The sequence below is a fragment of the Tachyglossus aculeatus genome, chromosome 2 (genome assembly GCF_015852505.1).
Source record: "Tachyglossus aculeatus isolate mTacAcu1 chromosome 2, mTacAcu1.pri, whole genome shotgun sequence".
Classification (NCBI taxonomy): Eukaryota; Metazoa; Chordata; class Mammalia; order Monotremata; family Tachyglossidae; genus Tachyglossus; species Tachyglossus aculeatus.
Genome location: NC_052067.1, coordinates 171,508,343 through 171,532,781, shown reverse-complemented (window position 1 = coordinate 171,532,781; position 24,439 = coordinate 171,508,343). Strand labels below are relative to the sequence as shown.

Genomic DNA, 24,439 nt, shown 5'->3' with positions numbered 1-24,439 from the left:
GTTGCCAACTTGGACTTCCCGAGCGCTTAGTCCAGTGCTCTGCGCACAGTAAGCGCTCGATAAATACGATTGACTGATTGATTGCTCTGCACACAGTGGGCGCTCAATCAATACGATTGAATGAATGAATGACTATAGAGACGCTAGAGGTTGCCAACTTGGACTTCCCAAGCGCTTAGTCCAGTGCTCTGCACACAGTAAGCGCTCGATAAATACGACTGACTGATTGATTGCTCTGCACACAGTGGGCGCTCAATCAATACGATTGAATGAATGAATGACTATAGAGACGCTAGATGTTGCCAACTTGGACTTCCCAAGCGCTTAGTCCAGTGCTCTGCACACAGTGGGCGCTCAATCAATACGACTGAATGAATGAATGACTATAGAGACGCTAGAGGTTGCCAACTTGTACTTCCCAAGCGCTTAGTCCAGTGCTCTGCACACAGTAAGCGCTCGATAAATGCGATTGATTGATTGCTCTGCTCACAGTGGGCGCTTAATCAATACGACTGAATGAATGACTATAGAGACGGTCCCTACCCAACAGCAGAGCGCACCCGTGAAGCGTGAGGCGATGGTGTCGGCCTTTTATTCTGCCAACCGAAAACAATCCGCCGGTGGGAAGCGGCACGCGATGGCATAAGGGGGACTCGCCCCCGACCCCGTGGAGATTTTGGCTCCTCATGCCCACCGGAGCCGGGCGGCCGCCCGCCCGCTTCCAGGAGCCTCCCGGGCGGGCGGGCATCTATCCGGGAGGGAGGGATGTCCGTTGGCAGCCAAATGGGGAGGCAGACGGTGGGTCCGGATGGCGGCAGAGAGCGGGCATCCCGGCTCTCGCCCGCGGGCACGGACGTCTCGGCGGTGGGCACCTCCCCACCCGCGCCTCAGGCCTTCACCTCGGCCGCCGCGGGGCCGGCGGCGTCCGAGTTCTCCGAGCCGACGTCCTCTGTGGGGGAGAAGCCGGGGGTCGTAGGCGGGCAGCGAGGGGCCAACCGCCCCCCCGGTGCCCGGGGGCGACTCCGACGATCCGCCCGCTCTCCGACTCGAGACGGGTCAGACCCGCCCCGGGCATCGCCCCCCGTGCCACCTCGCGCGGGCCGGGGAATCGCCCTTCCTGCTTCCCAGCCGGGAATCGAGTTCCCCCACGCCCGCTCCCTACCTAGCTGCTGCTGCTGCTCCTCCTCCTCCTCTTCCTCCGTGGTCTCGGGGAAACTGAGTTTCGGCTTAGCCAGCTCTCCACCCTCCTCTTCTGTGGAGACAGAGTGGGCCCAGTTGAGCGCGGGCGGGGGCCGGGGCCCGCGTGACTCCCGTGCCCGCTGGCGGCTTCTAGACCGTGAGCCCGCTGTTGGGTAGGGACCGTCTATGTTGCCAACTTGGACTTCCCAAGCGCTTAGTACAGTGCTCTGCACACAGTAAGCGCTCAATAAATACGAATGAATGAATGAATGGCAAGGGGCACGCTCAGAAATGGCTCTCCTCCGCCGATGGCCCGGCCCGGGGAGGCGGGGAAGACGGGGACCCCAGAGCGGCTTCGGGGGTGGCGAGGATGGGACGGGGGCACAGGGGGGACGGGGGTGGGATGGCGAGAGAAAGGGAGAGGAGGAGGAGGAGGGAGAGAAGGGAACAGGAAGGGAGAGACAAGGGATGAGGACTGGAGAGAGATGGGAAAAGAAAGGGAGAGAGAAGAGGACCAGGAAGAGAGATGGGACAAGAAAGGGAGAGGGAAGGGAGAAAGACGAAGAGGACTGGAGAGAGAAGGGAAAAGAAAGGGAGAGAGAGAAGGGAAGAAGACCGGGGAGAGAGATGGGAAAAGAAAGGGAGAGAGAAGTGGAAGGGAGAGAGAGGAAGAGGACTGGAGAGAGAAGGGAAAAGAAAGGGAGAGAGAAGGGACAAGGACTGGAGAGAGATGGGAAAAGAAAGGGAGAGAGAAGAGGAAGGTGATGGGAGAGAGAAGGGAAAAGAAAGAGAGGGAGAAGAGGAAGGGATGAGGACTGGAGAGAGATGGGAAAAGAAAGGGAGAAAGAAGAAGGGGACTGGAGAGAGAAAGGAAAAGAAAGGGAGAGAGAAGAGGAAGGTGATGGGAGAGAGAAGGGAAAAGAGAGGGAGGGAGAAGAGAAAGGGATGAGGATTGGAGAGAGATGGGAAAAGGGAGAGAGAAGAGAAGAGGACCGGGAAGAGAGATGGGAAAAGAAAGGGAGAGAGAAGTGGAAGGGAGAAAGAGGAAGAGGACTGGAGAGAGAAGGGAAAAGAAAGGGAGAGAGAAGTGGAAGGGAGGAAGAGGACTGGAAAGAGAAGGGAAAAGAAAGGGAGAGAGAAGAGGAAGGTGATGGGAGAGAGAAGGGAAAAGAAAGGGAGGGAGAAGAGGAAGCGATGAGGACTGGAGAGAGATGGGAAAAGAAAGGGAGAGAGAAGAGAAGAGGACCAGGGAGAGAGATGGGACAAGAAAGGGAGAGGGAAGGGAGAAAGAAGAAGAGGACTGGAGAGAGAAGGGAAAAGAAAGGGAGAGAGAGAAGGGAAGAAGACCAGGGAGAGAGATGGGAAAAGAAAGGGAGAGAGAAGTGGAAGGGAGAAAGAGGAAGAGGACTGGAGAGAGAAGGGAAAAGAAAGGGAGAGAGAAGGGACAAGGACTGGAAAGAGACGGGAAAAGAAAGGGAGAGAGAAGTGGAAGGGAGGAAGAGGACTGGAGAGAGAAGGGAAAAGAAAGGGAGAGAGAAGGGAAGAGGACTGGGGAGAGAGATGGGAAAATAAAGGGAGAGAGAATAATAATAATAATAATGATGATGATGGCATTTGTTACGTGCTCACCATGTGCCAAGCACTGAGGTAGATACAAGGTGATCAGGTTATCCAATGTGGGGCTCACAGTTTTCATGCCCATTTTACAGATGAAAGAGCTGAGGCACGGAGAAGTGAAGTGACCTGCCCAAAGTCACACTCGGCTGCCAAGCAGCAGAGGCGGCACTAGAACCCACGACCTCTGGCTCCCAGGCCCGGGCTCTTTCCACTGGGCCACACTGCTTCTCGAGAGAAGGGAAGACGATGGGCGACAGAAGGGAAGAGGACTGGAGAGATAAGGGAAAAGAAAGCGAGAGAGAGGTGGAAGGGAGAAAGAGGAAGAGGACTGGAGAGAGGGGGAAAAGAAAGGGAGAGAGAAGGGAAGAGGATTGGGGAGAGAGATGGGAAAGGAAAGGGAGAGAGAAGGGAAGATGATGCGCTAGAGAAGGGAAGAGGACTGGGGAGAGAGATGGGAAAAGAAAGGGAGAGAGAAGAGGAAGAGGGAGGGAAGGGAAGAGGACTGGAGAGAGAAGAAAAAAAGCGAGAGAGAAGGGAAGAAGACTGGAGAGAAAGATGGGAAAAGAAAGGGAGAGAGAAGGGAAGATGATGGGCTACAGAAGGGAAGAGGACTGGGGAGAGAGATGGGAAAAGAAAGGGAAAGAGAAGAGGAAGAGAGAGGAAAGGGAAGAGGACTGGAGAGAGAAGGAAAAAAAGTGAGAGAGAAGGGAAGAGGACTGGAGAGAAAGATGGGAAAAGGGAGAGAGAAGGGAAGATGATGGGCTAGAGAAGGGAAGAGAACTGGAGAGAGAAAAGAAAGCAAGAGAAAAGTTGAAGGGAGAAAGAGGAAGAGGACTGGAGAGAGAAGGGAAAAGGTATACATATATACCTGTATATGTTTGTACATATTTATTACTCTGTTTATTTTACTTGTACATACTTATTCTATTTATTTTATTTTGTTAATACGTTTTGTTTTGTCGTCTGTCTCCCCCCTTCTAGACTGTGAGCCCGTTGTTGGGTAGGGACCGTCTCCATATGTTGCCGACTTGTACTTCCCAAGGGCTTAGTCCAGTGCTCTGCACACAGTAAGCGCTCAATAAACATGACTGAATGATGAATGGATGGATGAAAATAAAGGGAGAGGGAAGGGAAGAGGAAGTGAGAATGAGGGGAAGAGGGAGAGAGAGGAAGAGGAGGGGAAAAAGGAAGAGGAGGGGAGAGGGGAAGAGGAGGGGAGAGGAAAGAAGAGAAAGGGAGAGAAGGGAAGAAGAAGGGAGAGAGAGGGGAAGAAGGAGAGAGGAGGGAGAGGGACAGGAGAGAGGGGAAGAGGAGGGGAAAGCAGAGAAAGGAAGAGGAAGGGAGAGAGAGGGAAAGAGGGAGAGGAGGGAGAGGGAACGGGGAGGGGAAAGGAGAGAAGGGAAGAGGAAGGGAGAAAGAGGGGAAGAGGGAGAGAGGAGGGAGAAGGACGGGAGAGGGGAGGGAGAAGGACGGGAGAGGAGGGAGGAGGACGGGAGAGAGGGGAAGAGGAGGGTAAAGGAGAGAAGGGAAGAGGAAGGGAGAGAGGGGGAAGAGGGAGAGAGGAGGGAGAAGGACAGGAGAGAGGGGAAGAGGAGGGGAAAGGAGAGAAGGGAAGAGGAAGGGAGAGAGGGGGAAGAGGGAGAGAGGAGGGAGAAAGATGGGAGAGAGGGGAAGAGGAGGGGAAAGGAGAGAAGGGAAGAGGAAGGGAGAGAGAGGGGAGGAGGGAGAGAGGAGGGAGAGGGATGGGAGAGAGGGGAAGAGGAGGGGAAAGGAGAGAAGGGAAGAGGAAGGGAGAGAGAGGGGAGGAGGGAGAGAGGAGGGAGAAAGACGGGAGAGAGGAGGGAGAAAGACGGGAGAGAGGGGAAGAGGAGGGGAAAGGAGAGAAGGGAAGAGGAAGGGAGAGAGGAGAGGAGGGAGAGAGGAGGGAGAAAGACGGGAGAGAGGGGAAGAGGAGGGGAAAGGAGAGAAGGGAAGAGGAAGGGAGAGAGGGGAGGGAGAGGGAAGGGAGAGAGGGGAAGAGGAGGGGAAAGGAGAGAAGGGAAGAGGAAGGGAGAGTGAGGGGAAGACGGAGAGAGGAGGGAGAGGGACGGGAGAGAGGGAAGAGGAGAGGAAAGGAGAGAAGGGAAGAGGAAGGGAGAGTGAGGGGAGAGGGACGGGAGAGAGGGGAAGAGGAGGGGAAAGGAGAGAAGGGAAGAGGAAGGGAGAGAGAGGGGAAGAGGGAGAGAGGAGGGAGAGGGACGGGAGAGGGGAAGAGGAGGGGAGGAGAGAAGGAGGGCCGAGGGCTGAACCAGGATTAGGGGCCCATGAGCGGGCACACCCGCCCTCGAGAGGCCCGCCGCCCGGCCAGGAGCCGAGCGGGGCCCAGAGGGGCGCGCCCGCGGGGGCCGGGGGCCCGGCTGACCTGGCAGGACGCACTTCCAGAGGCCGTAGGTCTTGCCGACGACGGTCTGCCAGAGGCGCAGGGTGCCGTCCTCGGAGCCGCTGGCGTACAGCTCGCCGTCCGCGCTGAACCGCACGCAGTGGATGGGCCCGAAGTGGCCTTTGTACGACTCTGGGACGGGGGCGGGGGGGAGACGGTCAGCCCCGGGCCCGCCCCCGCCCAACCGCCCCCCGAAATCCGGGAGGAGGGCCCCACCCCGGAGGGGGACGCCGCCACCGGAGGGTCGAAAGATGCCCCCCCTTGCCCCTAGCACGGGCCGAGGGACATCCCCCTCCGGCCGGAGGAAAGGGCCCGGATAGGGGCGACTCACCCAGCTCCTCGCCGCTGTTGTAGTCGTACTTGTAGAGCTTAAAGTCTTCGCCCCCCGCCACCACGAACTCCTTCTGGGGATGCAGCGAGGCCGAGTTGATGGGGGCCGGAGTTTCGAACGACTTGATGGGCTCCAGGCTGGAAAGCCGGGACCGGGAAGATCCATCAGTCGTGTTTATTGAGCGCTGACTGGGTGCGGGGCACTGCGCTAAGCGCTTGGGAAGATCGGGTGTTTGGTTTGGTTCTCTGTCTCCCCCTTTTAGACTGTGAGCCCACTGCTGGGCAGGGACTGTCTCCATGTGTTGCCAATTTGTACTTCCCAAGCGCTTAGTACAGTGCTCTGCACACAGTAAGCGCTCAATAAATACGATTGATGAGGAGGAGGAGGAGGAGGAGGACCAAGAGGAGGAGGCAGCGGGCGGCCGGCGAGCCGGCTCCCGCCAGCCTGTCCGGGGCTGGGCCCGACCCCCTAAGTATTATTATTATTATCGTTATTATTATTATTATTATCATTATTATTATTATTATTATCATCATTATCATCATTATCATTGTCATTATCATCAATCATCATCACCAATCATCATCCTTCCCCCTTCCTTCCTCTCCCCCTCGTCCCCCTCTCCATCCCCCCCATCTTACCTCCTTCCCTTCCCCACAGCACCTGTGTATATGTATATATGTTTGTACATATTTATTACCCTATTTATTTATTTATTTATTTTATTTGTACCTATCTATTCTATTTATTTTATTTTGTTAGGATGTTTGGTTTTGTTCCCTGTCTCCCCCTTTTAGACTGTGAGCCCACTGTTGGGCAGGGACTGTCTCTATGCGTTGCCAATTTGTACTTCCCAAGCGCTTAGTACAGTGCTCTGCACACAGTAAGCGCTCAATAAATACGATTGATGATGAGGAGGAGGAGGAGGAGGAGGACCAAGAGGAGGAGGCAGCGGGCGGCCGGCGAGCTGGCTCCCCCCGGCCCGTCCGGGGCTGGGCCCGACCCCCTAAGTATTATTATTATTATCATCATCATCATCATCGTCAATCATCATCATCATTATCATTGTCATTATCATCATCAGTCAACATCACCAATCATCATCATTATCATTATCATCATCAATCATTATCCTTCCCCCTTCCTTCCTCTCCCCCTCGTCCCCCTCTCCATCCCCCCATCTTACCTCCTTCCCTTCCCCACAGCACCTGGATATATGGATATATGTTTGTACAGATTTATTACTCTATTTATTTATTTATTTATTTAATTTGTACCTATCTATTCTATTTATTTTATTTTGTTAGGATGTTGGGTTTTCTTCTCTGTCTCCCCCTTTTAGACTGTGAGCCCACTGTTGGGCAGGGACTGTCTCTATGTGTTGCCAACTTGTACTTCCCAAGCGCTTAGTACAGTGCTCTGCACACAGTCAGCGCTCAATAAATACGATTGATGAGGAGGAGGAGGAGGACCACCAAGGGGAGGAGGCAGCGGGCGGCCGGCAAACCGGCTCCCGCTGGCCCGTCCGGGGCTGGGCCCGACCCCCTAAGTATTATTGTTGTTATTGTTATTATTATTATTATTATTATTATTATTATCATCATCATCATCAATCATCATCATCATTGTCATTATCATCAATCATCATCACCAATCATCATTATTATTATCATCATTATCATCAATCATCATCATCATCATCATCATCAATCATCATCATCATCATCAATCATCATCACCACCAATCATCATTATTATTATTATCATCATCATCATCATCATCAATCATCATCATCATCATCATCAATCATCATCATCATCATCATCATCATTCTAGACAGAGGGATTGTGGAAATTCCCAAGGAAACTGGAGGCTGTGTGTGTGATGCCTGTTTCAGGCCAACAGCTTGGGTGTCTGGAAAAATGGCCTTGGACGGATCAGGACACCCTCTCAACTCTCCCAAGCTCCTCCTCCATCCCCCTTCCTATATGTTGCCAACTTGGACTTCCCAAGCGCTTAGTACAGTGCTCTGCACACAGTAAGCGCTCAATAAATACGATTGATTGATTCCCCCCTTTTCCAAAGCACCTCTTCCTCCCTTCTTTTCCCCTCTCCCTTCTGCTCCTTAGATCCCTCTCTTCTCTCTGTCAGCGGGGCTCAGTGGAAAGAGCCCGGGCTTTGGAGTCAGGGGTCACGGGTTCGAATCCCGGCTCCGCCGCATGTCTGCTGTGTGACCTTGGGCAAGTCACTTAACTTCTCGGAGCCTCAGTTCCCTCATCTGGAAAATGGGGATGATGACTGTGAGCCCCACGCGGGACAACCTGATCACCTTGTATCCCCCCAGCGCTTAGAACAGTGCCTTGCGCAGAGTAAGCGCTTAACAAATACCATTATTATTATTCAATCGTATTTACTGAGCGCTTACTGTGTGCAGAACACTGTACTAAGCGCTTGGGAAGTACAAGTTGGCAACATAACTTCCACATCGATGCCAAAGTGTGCTGCTCTGCGAGCCTGGGGCACGCACTTAATAATAATACTAATGAGGGTATTTGTGAAGCACTTACTATGTGCCAAGCACTAAGCGCCGCAGGACAGGATACAAAATAATAACGATGATGGCATTTATTAAGCGCTTACTATGTGCATGGCACTGTTCTAAGCGCTGAGGAGGTTACAAGGTGATCAGGTTGTCCCACTTGGGGCTCACAGTCTCCATCCTCATTTTCAAGAAAAATAAAATAATGAGGGTGTGCGTGGAGCGCTTACTATGTGCCAAGCTATTTATTTTGTTAACGATGTGCATTTAGCTTTAATTCTATTTGTTCTGACGACTTGACACCCGTCCACATGTTTTGTTTTGTCGTCTGTCTCCCCCTTCTAGACTGTGAGCCCGTTGTGAGCAGGGATTTTCTCTCTTTGTTGCTGAATTAATAATAATAATAATAATAAGGATGGCATTTATTAAGCGCTTGCTATGTGTGAAGCACTGTTCTAAGCACTGGGGAGGTTACAAGGTGATCACCTTGTATCCCCCCAGCGCTTAGAACAGTGCTTTGCACATAGTAAGCGCTAAACAAATACCATCATTATTATTATTTTTATTATTAAGGTGATCAGGTTGTCCCACTGGGGGCTCACAGTCTTCATCCCCATTTTCCAGATGAGGTCACTGAGGCCCAGAGAAGTGAAGTGACTTGCCCAAGGTCACACGGCTGACAACTGGCGGAGCTGGGATTTGAACCCATGACCTCTGACTCCAAAGCCCGGGCTCTTTCCACTGTACTTCCCAAGCGCTTCGTTCAGTGCTCTGCACACAGGAAGCGCTCAATAAATACGACTGAATGAATGAATGAATGAATGAATGAAAAGCACTGGTAAACCAGGTAATGGGGTTGTCCCACTTGGGGCTCACAGCCTTCATCCCCATTTTCAAGAAAAGTAAAATAAAAAAAATAATGATGGCATTTGTCGAGCGCTTACTATGTGCCAAGCACCGTTCTAAGCGGAGGTGGAAACAAGGTAATGGGGTTGTCCCACATGGGGCTCACAATCTTCATCCCCATTTTCAAGAAAAGTAAAATAATAAAATAACGATGGTATTTGTGGAGCGCTTACTATGTGCCAAGCACCGTTCTAAGCGCTGGGGGGGATTCAAGGTAATGGGGTTGTCCCACGTGGGGCTCACAGTCTTCATCCCCATTTTCAAGAAAAATAAAATAATCAAATAATGACGGTATTTGTGAAGCGCTTACTATGTGCCAAGCACTGTTCTAAGTGTAGGTGGAAACAAGGTAATAGGGTTGTCCTACGTGGGGCTCACAATCTTCACCCCCATTTTCAAGAAAAGTATAATAATAAAATAATGATGGTATTTGCGGAACGCTTACTATGTGCCAAGCACCGTTCTAAGCGCTGGAGTAGAAACGAGGTGATCAGGTTGTCCCACGTGGGGCTCACAATCTTCACCCCCATTCTCAAGAAAAATAAAATGATAAAATGATGATGGTATTTGTGGAGCGCTTACTATGTGCCAAGCACCGTTCTAAGCGTTGCAGGGGATACAAGGTGACGGGGTTGTCCCACTTGGGGCTTACGGTCTTCATCCCCATTTTCCAGAAAAACAAAATAATAAAATAATGATGGTATTTGTGAAGCGCTTACGATGTGCCAAGCATAGAGAAGCAGCGTGGCTCAGTGGAAAGAGCCCGGGCTTTGGAGTCAGAGGTCATGGGTTCGAATCCCGACTCCACCACGTCTGCTGTGTGATCTTGGGCAAGTCACTTAACTTCTCTAAGCCTCAGTTACCTCATCTGTAAAATGGGGATTAAGACCGTGAGCCCCACATAGGACAACCTGATGACCTTGTATCCCCCCACAGTGCTTAGAACAGTGCTCTGCACGTAGTAAGCACTTAACAAATGTCACTATCATTATTATTATTATTATTATTATTATTATTATTATTAAGCACTGTTCGAAGCGGAGGTGGTACTTGGGGCTCACAATCTTCATCCCCATTCTCAAGAAAAATAAAATAATAAAATAACAATGGTATTTGTGGAACGCTTACTATGTGCCAAGCACCGTTCTAAGCGCTGGGGGGGATTCAAGGTAATGGGGTTGTCCCACTTGGGGCTCAGTCTTCATCCCCATTCTCAAGAAAAATAAAATAATAAAATAACGATGGCATTTGTGGAGCGCTTACTATGTGCCAAGCACTGTTCTAAGCAGAGGTGGAAACAAGGTAATGGGGCTGTCCCACGTGGGGCTCACAATCTTCATCCTCATTTTCAAGAAAAGTAAAATAATAAAATAATGATGGTATTTGTGGAGCGCTTACTTTGTGCCAAGCACTGTTCTAAACGGAGGTGGAACTTGGGGCTGACAATCTTCATCCCCATTCTCAAGAAAAATAAAATAATAAAATAACGATGGTATTTGTGGAGCGCTTACTATGTGCCAAGCACCGTTCTAAGCGCTGGGAGGGGATTCAAGGTAATGGGGTTGTCCCACTTGGGGCTCACAGTCTTCATCCCCATTTTCAAGAAAAGTAAAATAATAAAATAATGATGGTATTTGCAGAGCGCTTCCTATGTGCCAAGCACCGTTCTAAGCACTGGAGTAGACAAGAGGTGATCAGGTTGACCCACGTGGGGCTCACAATCTTCATCCCCATTCTCAAGGAAAATAAAATGATAAAATAATGATGGCATTTGTGAAGCGCTTACTATGTGCCAAGCACTGTTCTAAGCGGAGGTGGAAACAAGGTAATGGGGTTGCCCCACGTGGGGCTCACAGTCTTCATCCCCATTTTCAAGAAAAATAAAATAATAAAATAATGATGGTAGTTGTGGAGCGCTTACTATGTGCCAAGCACTGTTCTAAGCGGAGGTGGAAACAAGGTAATGGGGTTGCCCCACGTGGGGCTGACAGTCTTCATCCCCATTCTCAAGAAAAATAAAATAATAAAATAATGACGGTATTTGTGAAGCGCTTACGATGTGCCAAGCACTGTTCTAAGCGGAGGTGGAAACAAGGTAATCGGGCTGACCCACATGGGGCTCACAATCTTCATCCCCATTTTCAAGAAAAGTAAAATAATAAAATAATGATGGTATTTGTGGAGCGCTTACTATGTGCCAAGCACCGTTCTAAGCGCTGGAGTAGAAACGAGGTGATCAAGTTGTCCCACGTGGGGCTCACAATCTTCATCCCCATTCTCAAGAAAAATAAAATGATAAAATAACGATGGTATTTGTGGAGCGCTTACTATGTGCCAAGCACCGTTCTAAGCACTGGAGTAGAAACGAGGTGATCAAGTTGTCCCACGTGGGGCTCACAATCTTCATCCCCATTCTCAAGAAAAATAAAATGATAAAATAACGATGGTATTTGTGGAGCGCTTACTATGTGCCAAGCACCGTTCTAAGCGCTGGGGGGGATACAAGGTGCTGGGGTTGTCCCCCGTGGGGCTCACAGTCTTAACCCCATTTTCCAGATGAGGGAACTGAGGCCCAGAGAAGTGAAGTGACTTGCCCAAAGTCACACAGCAGGCAAGTGGCGGAGGCGGGATTTGAGCCCACGATCTCTGACTCTCAATTCATTCATTTTATCGTCTTTATTGAGCGCTTACTGTGTGCGGAGCACTGTACTAAGCGCTTGGGAAGTCCAAGTCGGCAACATAGAGAGAGGGTCCCTACCCAACGACAGGCTCACAGTCTAACACTGAGCCCCCTCCTTCCTCTCCCCCTCGTCCCCCTCTCCATCCTCCCCGCCTTACCTCCTTCCCTTCCCCACAGCACCTGGATATATGGATATATGTTTGTATGGATTTATTACTCTATTTATTGATTTATTTTACTTGTCCATATCTATTCTATTTATTTTATTTTGTTAGTATGTTTGGTTTTGTTGTCTGTCTCCCCCTTCTAGACTGTGAGCCCGCTGTTGGGTAGGGACCGTCTCTAGATGTTGCCAACTTGGACTTCCCAAGCGCTTAGTCCAGTGCTCTGCACACAGTAAGCGCTCAATAAATACGATTGATTGATTGACTGATGATTGATAAGAACGGGCTCACCAAGCCTGGGCTCTTTCCACATCCTCCGGAGGCCGGGGCGGACGAGGGGACAAGGACACCACACCCGAAGCCCCCCGACCCTGAGGAGAGGGTCCGGGGCGGGGGGGACAATTTGGCCCAATTTGGGCCATCAGCAGCGTGGCTCGGTGGAAAGAGCCCGGGCTTTGGAGTCGGAGGTCACGGGTTCAAATCCCGGCTCTGCCAATTGTCAGCTGGGTGACTTTGGGCAGGTCACTTCACTTCTCTGGGCCTCAGTTCCCTCATCTGGAAAATGGGGATGAAGACTGTGAGCCCCCCGTGGGACAACCTCATCACCTTGTATCCTCCCCAGCACTTAGAACAGTGCTTGGCACATAGTAAGCGCTTAATAAATGCCATCATTATTATTATTAATAAACATGATTGAATGAAAGCGAGCCCTATAAGGGACAGGAACGGTAACCAAACTGATTATCTTATAGATACCCCAAAGGCGCTTGATATGTAGTAAGCACTTAAACACCACCATCATCGTCATCCTCATCACTCCTCTGTGCCTCAGTTCCCTCATCTGTAAAACGGGGATGATGATGATGATGATTATTATTATTACTATTATTCTCTGGGCCTCAGTTCCCTCATCTGTAAAATGGGGATGAAGACTGGGAGCCCCCCGTGGGACAACCTGATCACCCGGTAACCTCCCCAGCGCTTAGAACAGTGCTTGGCACACAGTAAGCGTGGCTCAGTGGAAAGAGCCCGGGCTTTGGAGTCGGAGGTCATGGGTTCAAATCCCAGCTCCGCCACTTAGCTGTGTGACTTGGGGCAAGCCACTTCACTTCTCTGGGCCTCAGTTCCCTCATCTGTCAAATGGGGATGAAGACTGTGAGCCCTATATGGGACAGCCTGATCACCTTGTAATCTCCCCAGCGCCTAGGACAGTGCTTTGCATGGAGTAAGCGCTTAATAAATGCCATCATCATTATTATTAATAATAAATGCCACCATTATTATTATTAATGATAAATGCCATTATTAATATTAAATGTCATTATTATTATTATTATTAATAAATGTCATCATCATTATTTTAATAATAAATGTCATTATCATTATTAATGAATGTCATCATTATTATTATTATTGATAAATGCCATTATTATTAATAATAAATGTCATTATTATTATTAGTAATAATAAATGCCATCATCATTATTTTTAATAATAGATGTCATTATCATTATTAATGAATGTCATCATTATTGTTATTATTATTATTAATAATAATAATAAATGCCATCATCATTATTTTTAATAATAGATGTCATTATCATTATTAATGAATGTCATCATTATTGTTATTATTATTATTATTAATAAATGCCATCATCATTATTTTTAATAATAGATGTCATTATCATTATTAATGCATGTCATCATTATTGCTATTATTATTATTATTAATGATAAATGCCATCATTATTAATAATAAATGCCATTATTATTATTAATAATAAATGTCGACGTCATTATTGTTAACAATAAATGTCATTATCATTATTAATGAATGTCATTATTGTTATTATTATTATTATTAATAAATGCCATCATCATTATTTTTAATAATAGATGTCATTATCATTATTAATGCATGTCATCATTATTGCTATTATTATTATTATTGATGATAAATGCCATTATTATTAATAATAAATGCCATTGTTATTATTAATAATAAATGTCGACGTCATTATTGTTAACGATAAATGTCATTATCATTATTAATGAATGTCATCATTATTGTTGTTATTATTGTTATTATTATTATTATTATTATTATTATTATCATTAATAATAATAATATCAGCAGCCCCGTGGAACCGACGGGGGGGCACCACGCACTCTGGCCGGCCGTGTGGGACCCCGGGAGGCCCAGCAGGCCCGCGGGCCTCTCCGCCGGGCCGGGGCCGCCCACCTGACCGCCCCCCACCCCCCGCTCCGGGGAGGTCCGGCGCTCAGGACGGCGCTCAGCACAGAGTCAGCGCTTCCCAAATACCTCCAGCGTCGTTACCTGAGGGCGCTGTGGAAGGCGACGGAGCGGCCGTAGGTGATGACGAGGATGTCGCCCTCGGGGACGTACTCCATGCTGCTCACGGCCAGGGGGAAGGTCACCGACTTCACCTCGCTCAGGTTGGCCCGATCCCACAGCCTGGGGAGGGGTGGGGAAATCACCAATCAATCGATCAATCCATCAATCGCATTTACTGAGCGCTCACTGTGTGCAGAGCACTGGACTAAGCGCTTGGGAAGTCCAAGTTGGCAACATCTGGAGACGGTCCCTACCCGACAGCGGCCTCACAGTCTAGAAGGGGGAGACAGAGAACCAAACATACTAACAAAATAAAATAAATAGAATAGATATGTACAAGTAAAATAAATAGAGTAATAAATACATACAAACATATATTCGTAAAGGGAAGGAGGTAAGGCCGGGGGGGATGGAGAGGGGGAGGAGGGGGTTCATCATCATCATCATCCTTTTAGACTGTGAGCCCACTGTTGGGTAGGGACTGTCTCTATATGTTGCCAATTTGTACTTCCCAAGCGCTTAGTACAGTGCTCTGCACATAGTAAGCGCTCAATAAATGCGATTGATGATGATCATCATCATCCCCACATGATTATCATAAACATATTATGATATCATTATCATCTGTCTACATGGTTTTGTCGCCCGTCTCCCCCTTCTAGACTGTGAGCCCACTGTTGGGTAGGGACCGTCTCTATCTGTTGCCGACTCGGACTTCCCAAGCGCTTAGTACAGTGCTCTGCACACAGTAAGCGCCCAATACATACGACTGAATGCATGAATCAACATTATAATGATAATAATGGCATCTGTTAGGTGCTTACTATGTGCAAAGCACCGCTCTATGCGCTGGAGGGGTTACAAGGTGATCAGGTTGTCTCACGTGGGGCTCACAGTCTTCATCCCCATTTGACAGATGAGGTCACTGAGGCCCAGGGAAGTGAAGTGACTTGCCCAAAGTCAAATAGCTGACAAGTGGCGGAGCCGGGATTTGAACCCGTGACCTCTGACTCCAAAGCCCGGGCTCTTTCCACTGGGCCACGCTGCTTCTAGACCGTGAGCCCGTTGTTGGGTAGGGACCGTCTCTATATGTTACCAACTTGGGGGTAGGGACCGTCTCTATGTTACCAACTTGTACTTCCCAAGCGCTTAGTACAGTGCTCTGCCCACAGTAAGCGCTCAATAAATACGATTGAATGAATATCATAATATCATATCATCACCACCCCTCTACATGTTTTGTTTTGTCATCCATCTCCCCCTTCTAGACTGTGAGCCCATCGTTGAGTAAGAACCGTTTCTATCTGTTGCCGACTTGGACTTCCCAAGTGCTCAGTCCAGTGCTCTGCACACAGTAAGCGCTCAATGAATACGACTGAATAATAATAATAATGATAGCATTTATTAAGCGCTTACTATGTGCAAAGCACTGTTCTAAGTGCTGGGGAAGATACAAGGCGATCAGGTTGTCCCCCGGGGGGCTCACACTCTTAATCCCCGTTTTCCAGATGAGGAAACTGAGGCCCAGAGAAGTGAAGCGACTTGCCCAAAGTCAACCAGCACCCTCCCCATCCCCCCCGCCTTACCTCCTTCCCCTCCCCACAGCACCTGCATATATGTATACATGTTTGTACGGATTTATTATTCTATTTTACTAGTACATATTTACTATTCTATTTATTTTATTTTGTTAACATGTTTTGTTGTCTGTCTCCCCCTTCTAGACTGTGAGCCCACTGGTGGGTACGGACCGTCTCACATGTTGCCGACTTGTACTTCCCAAGCGCTTAGTCCAGTGCTCTGCACACAGTAAGTGCTCAATAAATACGATTGAATGAATGAATGAATGAACTGAATGAATGAATGAAGTGACTTGCCCAAAGTCACACAGCTGGCAATTGGCGGAGCCGGCATTAGAACCCATGACCTCTGACTCCCAAGCCCGGGCTCTTTCCACTGAGCCACGGGGATGAATCAACATTATAATAATAATAATAATAATAATAATTGCATTTGTTAAGCGCTTCCTATGCGCCAAGCCCTGTTCTAAGCGCTGTGGGGGGGGTATACAAGGTGATCAGGTTGTCCCACGGTGGGCTCACGGTCTTCATCCCCATTTTCCAGATGAGGGAACTGAGGCCCAGAGAGGTGAAGCGACTCACCCAAAGTCACCCAGCAGACAATTGGCAGAGTCAGGATTTGAACCCCTGACCTCTGACTCCAAAGCCCGGGCTCTTTCCGCTGAGCCACAGGAATGAATCAACATTATAATAATAATAATAATGATGGCATTTGTTAAGCGCTTCCTATGTGCCAAGCACTGTTCTAAGCGCTGGGGGGGGGATACAAGGTGATCAGGTTGTCCCACGGGGGGGCTCACGGTAGAGAAGCAGCGTGGCTCAGTGGAAAGAGCCCGGGCTTTGGAGTCAGAGGTCATGGGTTCAAATCCCGGCTCCGCCAACTGTCAGCTGTGTGACTTTGGGGTCACTTCACTTCTCCGGGCCTCAGTTCCCTCATCTGGAAAATGGGGATGGAGACTGTGAGCCCCGTGTGGGACCACCTGATCACCTTGTAACCTCCCCAGCGCTTAGAACAGTGCTTGGCACACAGTAAGCTATTACTTGGCACAGAGTAAGCTAACTCTACTTATTTTACTTGTACATAGCTATTCTATTTATTTTATTTTGTTAGTATGTTTGGTTTTGTCCTCTGCCTCCCCCTTCTAGACTGTGAGCCCGCTGTTGGGTAGGGACTGTCTCTACGTGTTGCCAATTTGTACTTCCCAAGCGCTTAGTACAGTGCTCTGCGCATAGTAAGCGCTCAATAAATACGATTGATGATGATGATGATGATTATTATTACTCATCCCCATTTTCCACATGAGGGAACTGAGGCCCAGAGAGGTGAAGCGACTTGCCCAAAGTCACCCGGCAGACAACCGGAGGAGCCGGGATTCGAACCCCTGACCTCCGACTCCAAAGGCCGGGCTCTTTCCGCCGAGCCACCCTGCTCCACTGGTCGTGCCCCCGGCGGAGGGCACGTAGCGAGGGGCGGGCGACCGGTGGCTCACCGCACGGTCTTGTCGTCCGCGGAGAGGATCTGGCGGTCATCGCCGCACCACAGGGCCTTCTTGATGCCGGACGTGTGGCCGCTGATCTCCTGGGGCTCTGCGGGGCCCGGAGGGCGGGTGAGGGTGCGAGGGTGCGCGCGGCCCCGCCGAGCCCGGACCCAAGCCGCCGCCGCCGCCGCCGTCCCCCCCGCCCGGGGCGTCCCCCCCATCACCGCCGCGGCCCGAGCGCTCGGAGCACCGCGCCACGCGCTCCGGCGGGGCTATAAGCGGACCCGCTCTCTGCCCGCGACGAGCTTTCGGGGGGCCCGGAGGTGGTGCCGTCAACCCCGGGTCGGAGGTCAGAGGTCGGAGGTCGGCAGACTCACCAGCCTCGGGCTTGCCGAGGTCGTAGACGCGCAGCAGTTTGTCCTGTCCGCCCGTCAGGAGCTGGTTGCTGTCCTACGGGACGGGGCCCGCGGCCCTCGGTGAGGCGGGGGGGGGGACCCCCCGCCCCGCCCCGCCCCGCCGCCCGCCTCCTCCCGGAGGCCCGCCCGGCCCGGCCCGCCGTACCTGGGTGAAGTCCACGCTCTTGACGATGTGTTTGTGGGCGAGGGTCATCAGCTCGTCGCCGGAGACGGCGTCCCACACTTTGCTGCGGACGCAACATCATCATCATCGTCAATCGTATTTATTGAGCGCTTACTCTGTGCAGAGCACTGTACTGAGCGCTTGGGAAGTCCAAATTGGCAACATCTAGAGACGGTCCCTACCCAACAGTGGGCTCACAGTCTAAAAGGGGGGGACAGAGAACAAAACCAGACCTACTGACAAAATAAAAGAAATAGAATAGCTATCATCATCATCATCGATCGTATTTATTGAGCGCTTACTATGTGCAGAGCACTGCACTAAGCGCTTGGGAAGTACAGATTGGCAACATATAAGAGACCGTCCCTACCCAACATTGGGCTCACAGTCTAAAAGGGGGAGACAGAGAACAAAACAAAACCTACTAACAAAATAAAATAAATAGAATAGCTATCATCATCATCATCAATCGTATTTATTGAGCGCTTACTATGTGCACAGCACTGTGCTAGGCGCTTGGGAAGTACAAATTGGCAACATATAGAGACGGTCCCTACCCAACAGTGGGCCCACAGTCTAAAAGAGAGACCTCCATTTGGCCAGCACTCCCAGGATGTCCTGCGCTTCACCTTGGCGAGACCTCCCCACCACAACCACTCCGCCGGTCCTGGGTTCTGTATATATGTATATATGTTTGTACATATTTGTTACTCTATTTATTTATTTATTTTACTTGTACCTGTCTATTCTATTTATTTTATTTTGTTAGTATGTTTGGTTTTGTTCTCTGTCTCCCCCTTCTAGACTGTGAGCCCACTGCTGGGTAGGGACTGTCTCTATATGTTGCCAATTTGCACTTCCCAAGCACTTAGTACGGTGCTCTGCACATAGTAAGCGCTCAATAAATACGATTGATTGATTGATTGATTGATTCTAATCCCGGCCCTGCTGCTTGTCTGCTGTGTGACCTCGGGCGAGCCCCTCCGCTCCTCTGGGCCTCAGCTCCCTCACCTCCAAAGGGGATGGAGACTGGGGTGGGTGGTATTTGTTGAGCGCTTACGATCAATCAATCAATCGTATTTATTGAGCGCTTACTGTGTGCAGAGCACTGGACTAAGCGCTTGGGAAGTACAAGTTGGCAACATATAGAGACGGTCCCGACCCAACAGGAACACCCCCTTCTTTCCTCTCCCCCTCATCCCCCTCTCCATCCCCCCCATCTTACCTCCTTCCCTTCCCCACAGCACCTGTATATATGTATGTACATATTTATTACTCTATTTATTTATTTTACTTGTACATATCTACTCTATTTTATTTTGTTAGTATGTTTGGTTTTGTTCTCTGTCTCCCCCTTTTAGACTGTGAGCCCACTGATGGGTAGGGACTGTTGCCAATTTGTACTTCCCAAGCGCTTAGTACAGTGCTCTGCACACAGTAAGCGCTCAATAAATACGATTGATGATGATAAAAGGGGGAGACGGAGAACAAAACCAAACATACTAACAAAAGAAAATAAATAGAATAGATATGTACAAGTAAAATAAATAGAGTAATAAATATGTACAAACATAGATACATATATACAGGTGCTGTGTGGAAGGGAAGGAGGTAAGATCATCATCATCATCAATCGTATTTATTGAGCGCTTACTATGTGCAGAGGACTGTACTAAGCGCTTGGGAAGTACAAGTTGGCAACATATAGAGACAGTCCCTACCCAACAGTGGGCTCACAGTCTAAAAGGGGGAGACAGAGAACAAAACCAAACATACTAACAAAATAAAATAAATAGAATAGATATGTACAAATACATTAGAGTAAAAAAATATGTACAAACATATATACATATATACAGGTGCTGTGGGGAAGGGAGGGAGGTAATATGGGGGGATGGAGAGGGGGACGAGAGGGAGGGGGATGGAGAGGCACACGGGGCTCCCAGTCTTCAACCCCATTTTCCAGATGAGGTCACTGAGGCACAAAGAAGCGAATCGGCTTGCCCCAAGTCACACAGCAGACGAGTGGCGGAGGCGGGATTAGAACCCACAACCTCCGGCTCCCAAGCCCGGGCTCTACCCACCGAGCCACGCCGCTTCTTTTGAGCAATCAATCGTATTTACTGAGCGCTTACTGTGTGCAGAGCACTGTACTAAGCGCTTGGGAAGTCCAAGTTGGCAACATACAGAGACGGTCCCTACCCAACAGCGGGCTCACAGTCTAAAAGCAGCGAAGTGACTCGCCCAAGGTGACGGAGCGGACCGGTGGCCGAGCCGGGACGAGGACCCGAGTCCTTCCGACGGCCGGGCCCCTCACGCCCTCCCACCTGGCCACCCAAAGGCTCACTGCCCTCTCCCCAGCGTTTAGGCCGGGGCTCCGCACGCGGTAGGCGCTCAGTAAATAGCACCGACGGACTGACTGGGCCGCCCGGTTGTCCCCCCGCCCCCGGCAAACCTGTCCGAGAGAAGCGGCGTCCCGGTGAGGTGAGTGCCCGCCGGGTGCCCTCCCTCCCCCCGACCCCGGTGCTCACGCGGTGAAGTCGGCGGCGGCGGTGGCGGCCTTGGTGGCGTCCTTGTTGAGCGTGGCCCCCCACACGGCCCCCTTGTGCCCCAGGAAAGTCCCGATCCAGTCGCCGGTGTCGCCCTGGCGCAGCATTGGCTTCCCGTCTTGCCGCAAGAAGGTCGGTCCGATGGACGGACGGATGCGGGACCGGAGACATGGACAGAGACACGCACGCACAGAAAGCCGTCCTTTGGGCACTCCGCTCCAACCCGGACTCACTCCGGCCGCGGCGACGTCCTCCAACGGGTCCGACGAGGCTCCCCTGTGACCCCCACCTCCTCCACTGTGTCACCCCGGGACCCCTCACCCCTCAATTCTGACACCCTGAGAGCCCCCAGCCCCTCAACTTTGCCACTCCGGGACCCCTCAGCTCCTCAACTCTGATACCCCGGGACCCCCACAACCCCTCAACCCTTTCGCTCTGAGGAGCCCCTCCAGCCTCTCAATTCTGACCCCCCAAGACCCCCCCCAGCCCCTCAACTGTCACCCGGGGACCCCTCAGCCCCTCAACTCTGATACCCCCGGGACCCCCCACAACCCCTCAACTCTTTCACTCTGAGGACCCCCCAGCCCCTCAATTCTGACACCCCGAGACCCCCAAGCCCCTCAACTCTGTCACACTGGGACCCTTCAGCCCCTCAACTCTAACACCCCAAGACCCCCCAGCCCCTCAACTCTTTCACTCCGAGACTTCCCAGCCCCTCAATTCTGACACCCCGGAACCTCCAGCCCTTCAGCTCTGTCTCCCAGCTCCTCGTTTCTGAGGCCCCAGGACCCCCCAGCCCCTCAATTCTGAGACCCCAAGACCCCCAAGCCCCTCAACTCTGTCACCCCGGGACCCCTCAGCCCCTCAACTCTGACACCCCGCCCCCCCAGCCCCTCAGCTCTTTCACTCCGAGACTCCCCAGCCCCTCAATTCTGACACCCCGGAACCTCCAGCCCCTCAGCTCTGTGTCCCAGCCCCTCATTTCTGAGACCCCAGAACCCCCAGCCCCTCAATTCTGTCACCCCGGGACCCCCAGCCCCTCGACTCTGTCACCCCGAGACCCTTCAGCCCCTGAATTCTGAAACCCCAAAACCCTCGGCCCCTGAATTCAGTGACCCTGGGACACCCCCCCCCAGCCCCTGAACTTTGAGGCCCCAGGACCCCCCAGATCCCCCCGGCCCCTGATTTCCGGGACCCCCCAACCTCTGAACTTTGTGGCCCCAGGACCCCCCCAGCCCCTCAATTCTGCGGCCCTGGGCCCCCCCGGCTCCAGCCCCTGAATTTTAGGACCTGGGATCCCCCAGCCCCTTTCATTCAGTTGCTCATTCTTTCAATCGTACTTATTGAGCTCTTACTGTGTGCAGAGCACCAGACTAAGCCCTTGGAAAATACAACTCGGCAACAAATAGAGCCAATACCTACCCACAGTGGGCTCGCAGTCTAGAAGGGGGGGGGGGGGCGACCATTTGGTGACCCCGGGACCCCACGGCCCCTGACTTCTGTGACCCCGGGACCCCCCGCCCCTCAATTCTGCTCCCCTAGGACTCCCAGCCTCTCGATTCTGCCCCCCTGGGACCCTGCAGCCCCTGAATTCTGTGACCCCAGAACCCCCAGACCCTCAATCCTGCAATCCCGGGACCCTCAGTCCCTCAATTCTGCTCCCCTGGGGCCACCGGACCCTCAACTCCATGACCCCAGCCCCTCAATTCTGCAATCCTGAGCCCTCCAGCCCCTCGATTCTGCTCCCCCACGACCACCAGCCCCTCAATTCCATGACCCCAGGACACCCCAATCCCTCCATTCTGCCCCCTGGGACCCCCCCCCAGACCCTCCATTCTGCCCCCCTGGGGCCCCCAGACCCTCCATTCTGCCCCCCCTGGGGCCCCCCAGACCCTCCATTCTGCGACCCTGGGGCCCCCAGACCCTTGATTCTGCCATCCAGGAGCTCCCCCAGACCCTCACCTCTGCAAACCTGGGACCCCCACACCCTCAATTCTGACACCCTGTGACTCCCCCAGACCCTCAATTCTGACACCCTGTGACTCCCCCAGACCCTCAATTCTGCCCCCCTGGGGCCCCCCCCAGACCATCAATTCTGGCCCCCTGGGCCCCCCCCAGACCCTCAGTTCTGCCCCCCTGGGGCCCCCCCCAGACCCTCAGTTCTGCCCCCCGGGACCCCCCCAGACCCTCAGTTCTGACCCTCTGGGGGCCCCCAGACCCTCAATTCTGACCCGCTAGGACCCAGACCCTCCATTCTGCCCCCCCCGGGAACCCCTCAGACCCTCAATTCTGCCCCCCTGGGGCCCCCAGACCCTCAACTCTGCCCCCTGGGACATCCCAGACCCTCAATTCTGCCCCCCTGGGGACCCCAGACCCTCAATTCTGCCCCCCTGGGACACCTCAGACCTTCAGTTCTTTCACCCAGAGCCCCCCAGACCCTCAAATACGTCCCCCTGGGGCCCCCAGACCCTCAATTCTGCCCCCCGGGACACCTCAGACCTTCAGTTCTTTCACCCAGAACCCCCCAGACCCTCAATTCTGCCCCCCTGGGGCCCCCCAGACCCTCCATTCTGCCCCCCCCGGGAACCCCTCAGACCCTCAATTCTGCCCCCCTGGGGCCCCCAGACCCTCAATTCTGCCCCCCCGGGACACACAGACCCTCCATTCTGCCCCCCGGGACTCCCCCAGGCCCTCAATTCTGCCCCCCTGGGACTACCCCAGACCCTCCGTTCTCCCCCACTGGGGCCCCCAGACCCTCCGTTCTGCCCCCCTGGGACCCCCAGACCCTCGATTCTGCCCCCCTGGGACTCCCCCAGACCCTCAATTCTGCCCCCCTGGGACCCCCCCAGACCCTCAATTCTGCCCCCCTGGGACCCCCCCGACCCTCAATTCTGCCCCCCTGGGACGCCCCAGACCCTCAATTCTGCCCCCCCCGGGACCCCCCCAGACTCTCAATTCTGCCCCCCTGGGATCCCCCTAGACCCTCCATTCTGCCCCCCTGGGACTCCCCCAGACCCTCAATTCTGCCACCCAGGACCCCCCAGACCCTCGATTCTGCTCCCCCTGGGGCCCCCAGACCCTCAATTCTGGCCCCCTGGGACCCCCCAGACCCTCAATTCTGCCCCCCTGGAGCCCCCAGACCCTCCATTCTGCCCCCCTGGGGCTCCCAGACCCTCCGTTCTCCCCCCCAGGACCCCCCCAGACCCTCCATTCTGTGCCCCTGGGGCCCCCAGACCCTCAATTCTGCCCCCCTGGGACCCCCCCCCAGACCCTCAATTCTGCCCCCCTGGGACCCTCCTAGACCCTCAATTCTGCCCCCCTGGGACTGACCCCCTGGGACCCCCCCCAGACCCCCAATTCTGCCCCCCTGGGGCCCCCCCAGACCCTCCATTCTGCCCCCCTGGGGCCCCCCCCAGACCCTCCATTCTGCCCCCCCTGGGACCCCCCCCCAGACCCTCCATTCTGCCCCCCCGGGGGCCCCCCCAGACCCTCCATTCTGCCCCCCCTGGGACCCCCCCCCCCCCCAGACCCTCCATTCTGCCCCCCCCCTGGGGCCCCCCCAGACCCTCCATTCTGCCCCCCTGGGGCCCCCCCCCCCGACCCCCAATTCTGCCCCCCCCCCCGGGACCCCCCCCCATCCCCCCCATCCCCCCCCCCCACAACCCGCCGCCCTCACCCTTGCAGGCGCTGATGAGGAAGTATCCGTAGGGGGTGACGCGGCTGAAGGCCAGGTCCACCACGGGACGCGTGTGGCCGGAGCACGTCAGGGGCGTCTGCCTCATCGCCATGGCGGGAGGGAGGGACGGAGGGAGGGAGGGAAGGACCGGCGGGAAGGACGGGCGGGAAGGACGGGAAGGACGGGAAACGACGGACGGGAAGGACGGGAAAGACGGACGGGAAGGACGGGAAAGACGGACGGGAAGGACGGGAAAGACGGACGGGCGCCGGTGGTGCCCGCTGCTCTCAGCCCACGGGGACGCTGGCGGCGGCGGAAGTGACGTAGGGCGGCGCGACGGCGGCCGGAAGTGACGCGCTCAACCGTCGGGCCAGGACCGCGC

The 24,439-nt window shown here is 52.8% G+C and overlaps 1 protein-coding gene across 2 annotated transcripts; it reads right to left on the bottom strand.

Annotated features, from left to right (window-relative positions):
- Window positions 1–621: 621 nt before the first annotated feature.
- LOC119948497 (serine/threonine kinase receptor associated protein) lies at window positions 622–24,204 on the bottom strand. 2 transcript variants are annotated; one of them, XM_038770146.1, is made up of 10 exons: window positions 24,058–24,204; window positions 20,364–20,499; window positions 17,815–17,896; window positions 17,631–17,703; window positions 17,266–17,362; window positions 14,178–14,315; window positions 5,547–5,683; window positions 5,198–5,347; window positions 1,163–1,249; window positions 622–949 (listed from the first exon to the last, which is right to left on the bottom strand). In XM_038770146.1, exons 1-10 carry the CDS (start codon window positions 24,167–24,169, stop codon window positions 888–890), a joined length of 1,074 nt encoding a protein of 357 aa, XP_038626074.1. In that variant the 5' UTR covers window positions 24,170–24,204; the 3' UTR covers window positions 622–887. The 2 variants fall into 2 exon arrangements, with proteins under 2 accessions (XP_038626074.1, XP_038626073.1); XM_038770145.1 differs by having other exon boundaries at window positions 626–949; window positions 1,163–1,252.
- Between the last annotated feature and the right edge of the window lie 235 nt (window positions 24,205–24,439).

Excerpts from the sequence above, each read along its gene's own strand:
- LOC119948497 (XM_038770145.1), bottom strand. The coding sequence starts at position 24,169 with ATGGCGATGAGGCAGACGCCCCTGACGTGCTCCGGCCACACGCGTCCC. Across the intron at positions 5,684-14,177 it reads GCCTTCCACAGCGCCCTCAG|CCTGGAGCCCATCAAGTCGT; the intron begins GTAACGACGCTG and ends CCGGCTTTCCAG. Across the intron at positions 5,348-5,546 it reads CAACAGCGGCGAGGAGCTGG|AGTCGTACAAAGGCCACTTC; the intron begins GTGAGTCGCCCC and ends CCCCCGTCCCAG.